Raw genomic sequence first — 3,201 nt, 5'->3', positions numbered from 1 at the left:
TTTTCAGTCCTTCAGAAAGCATTTGTTTACTTCTCCCCTGGCAGTTTTAAGGGCTTCTATGGTTTCTCTACTGTGAAAGCCCATTTTATTAACAGTACCACAAATTCACTCTCTAAGTGGGATGCTAATTTACCCGATTTGTATTTTGTTTGCAAATTTCCTGTAAAAATTTGTGATTTTTGCTCCCAATTAAAAGTGATTCACTTTACCTCCAAAAAATATCTTGAGTGGGATAAGGTTTTTGGGGACAAGATGTTCTTTCTTGATTTGCCATGTTTTATAACTCCACCTCCTCATTTGACTTGTGTAATACTGGGCTTATTTATCGTGGGCCTGTTTCTAACCTGGTTTTTCAGTTCTTGAAAATTGTCAGATGAAATGTACAGTGTCATCAATGTAAAGTTATGTTTTATATGTTACTACGTATGAAACCTTGGAAGTCAACTGGCTTCCTTCCACATTTGAAAATACTAGCATAGCACATGACTATAAAATTTTTAAATTGGGTTAAAAAGTGTTTAGTAGTTTTAAGCAATTGTAGTTGTCCAATGATGTTTGCTGGCCATTTTGATTTTGCACTCAACAGCAAGAAAAATGTGTAAGAAATAAATGATTAGTAAAAATGCTTACACCAAACAATTAAATCAAAGAGTAGTTTATTAAAAAAGAATCAAAACAGAAACTCTAAGTACCAGTGTGTACATTGTACACATTTAAATGACTCACAAGAATGAAGTTTTTCATACATATTAAGATCACACCACCTGTTGTTTATCAAGATATTCAAGGAGAAATCTGACTCCAAACTGTATACAAGATTGCCATTTTAAACAGACCAAATTTCAAACATGCAACAACGCCACTGGTAATAAAGCTTTGGAATGGGTGCTTGTTCTATATTTCACTACAAATAGGATAGAAAGCAAGATAAGTTGAGAATTTATTCTAAAATAGAATGGATGTTGTTATCATCTACACCCCCAATCCTCAGTCCTCTGCTGCCATTTTTAACAAGTACTCCTTGTCGATCTTGAAGAGTCTCCATCCTTCCTCGCTGGACAGATCAGAAGCACCTCTTCTTTTGTAGAAGTTGATAGATGGTTCATTCCATTCTGCCACCAAGAAGTGCATGCTGCTGCAGCGATGCTTCATGGCAACCTATTATAAAGGAGAGTAAAACACAAACTCAGTGACGTATCACCCACTTTCCAAGACCCAATTTCGATTCAATCATGAAAATAATCCAGTAACCCTCACAAATTCGAAAACCAAAAACTAAGACATACCTGGCTTAGGTTCTTCAGAATTTCTGATCCTATGCCAAAGCCTAAAAGAAAGAGAAATACAATTTAAAAAGTCATCGTAAGGACTTACAGCCCTGATTTGTCTTCAGAACCTCCCCCACAACACAGTCATACCTCTGTAATCACTCATCACGAAGAAGTCCTCAAGATACAACAACTTGCCAATCCATGGGTCATACGTAAAATAGTACATGGCAAAACCAACGATGCTGTGTCCTGTAAGAAGAATATCATGAGATGCAAAGAAAAAAAAAAATCCGTAAAAGTTGTAGCTGCAGAATCAGAAGCCTATCACAGGTTTTAAAAAATATACATGCATGTATTATAGAAATAAGTAGCCACTGAACTGGACTGTCTCCTGACTTTTATGTGAGTGCAGTCCAGGCCACTGTTGGACCATCTCACCGTTCTCAGAACACGTATTTCCAAAAAGCACACATTCGAGCTAACTGAAGTTAAGCTACAACTGTGGACTGGCCACTCTGCAGTCAGCTGGATCTCACACTCAGAAGTGAGAATGTTTTCATTACTTGCCAGAGCAAAACTGCTATGGTCTTAAACTAAACACACACATAATTCACATCCTATTGATACACCGGTATGTTGACTTGGGAATTAAGTCAAGTTTACACGGCAGTTCAGAATAGTAAATATTTGTAGTTTACAAACTCCTGCTTCCTTAATGTCAGAACATCAGGCCAAAGTACAAGATTTAATTTCAGAACTTGCCTTCCAATTTACACATTTTTATTTTTAATTTGCTCTCCCCAGTTTTTAAGCCAGAAGCAGCAGCATTACCTAGAAACAGGGATTATGTAACATCCACATACCTCTAAAAAGGACCTCATCCCTTAAAATGTTTTCCGTTCATTTCTTCTAGCTTGGGGAACAGACGTCAAAAAAAAAAAACAAACCTTAAAGCACCCACCAAAACTACTTCCCCTTTTAGCTCTGTCTTCTGACCAGTCAACAGGGACAAAAAAAAAAAAAAAAAAAAAAAAAAAAAAAGCAACCGACTCCCTCTACAATTCCAAATGAAGGCAAAGGTTTCCGATTAAACTTTCTAGCCATTTTCTATTCCTTTGCAAACAGACAGGAAGCGAGGATAGTGAAGTTTCTGATCTACCGTGTTTTAACTGTGTGATAATAGGACCTTACCTCATTTATCATGATCATCTACTTTATTGTGTAAAGGATCTTTTAGTTACCTCCCCGCCCATCCATGTACACGGAAGGGCCATGTACATGGCGAAGCTAGAGACTGTAACCTGAAGATTGGGACAAATTAAAGAAAAAAATGTGATTTAACACAATTACAAAAACGGTTACGTTAGGGTCAAACAAGAACCATTTTATGAAATTGAATTACAACAAATGACATCATACCTAACATTCCAGGGTCTCCACAGCATTGTGATACTTAAACAGCTCTAACTCTTCCGCATCTCCACAGCACTCTGATACTTAAACAGCTCGTTTAACCTGCCCTATTAAGTGCAGCATATCTATTTTTTCCCTTATTATTTTGAACACTTGCTGGCTATTATTTCTGTCCAACTTCTCAGTAACCTGTGTAGTCAGTGGTGCTACAGAGCAGACACCACGTTTTACACAACACTCGGTCTCTGGCTTCTGGAAGGGGAGAGGGGTTACCTTCCGGAGTCCAGTGCTCTTTGGGCACTTCTGCAACCAGGCAGTGGTAGAAGGGGTGCTCTCCAAAACCATCCTCTAGAAGGTCTGCAAGAAGGGGCAGCAGCGACAGTGTTGGCCTTGGTGAGGATGGCAGGCACCGAACACTTGTCTGTCCCCCACCCCACCACTGCAGCGTTACCTTTTTCAGTTAATACTACTTGTTCTTCCATGTATTCATATTTAGCCAGTTCCTGGGGAGATGCAC

At 38.5% G+C, this 3,201-nt stretch overlaps 1 protein-coding gene across 1 annotated transcript in view; it reads right to left on the bottom strand.

The window, feature by feature from the left end:
• Positions 1–639: 639 nt before the first annotated feature.
• The window catches only part of SAT1 (spermidine/spermine N1-acetyltransferase 1), a 4,047-nt gene continuing 1,485 nt past the window's right edge, over positions 640–3,201 (bottom strand). The window contains exons 2-6 of the mRNA XM_012656334.1: positions 3,136–3,187; positions 2,958–3,041; positions 1,419–1,520; positions 1,287–1,327; positions 640–1,158 (exon numbers count right to left, since the gene is read on the bottom strand). Coding sequence (XP_012511788.1) covers positions 988–1,158; positions 1,287–1,327; positions 1,419–1,520; positions 2,958–3,041; positions 3,136–3,187 — 450 coding nt within the window. The 3' untranslated portion in view covers positions 640–987. The remainder of the gene's footprint in view (positions 1,159–1,286; positions 1,328–1,418; positions 1,521–2,957; positions 3,042–3,135; positions 3,188–3,201) is intronic.

The sequence above is a fragment of the Propithecus coquereli genome, unplaced genomic scaffold, assembly GCF_000956105.1.
Source record: "Propithecus coquereli isolate 6110/MARCELLA unplaced genomic scaffold, Pcoq_1.0 Scaffold50, whole genome shotgun sequence".
In the NCBI taxonomy this organism is placed as follows: domain Eukaryota; kingdom Metazoa; phylum Chordata; class Mammalia; order Primates; family Indriidae; genus Propithecus; species Propithecus coquereli.
Note: the sequence above shows the minus strand (reverse complement) of the source record. Positions and strands in the feature narration are given on the sequence as shown.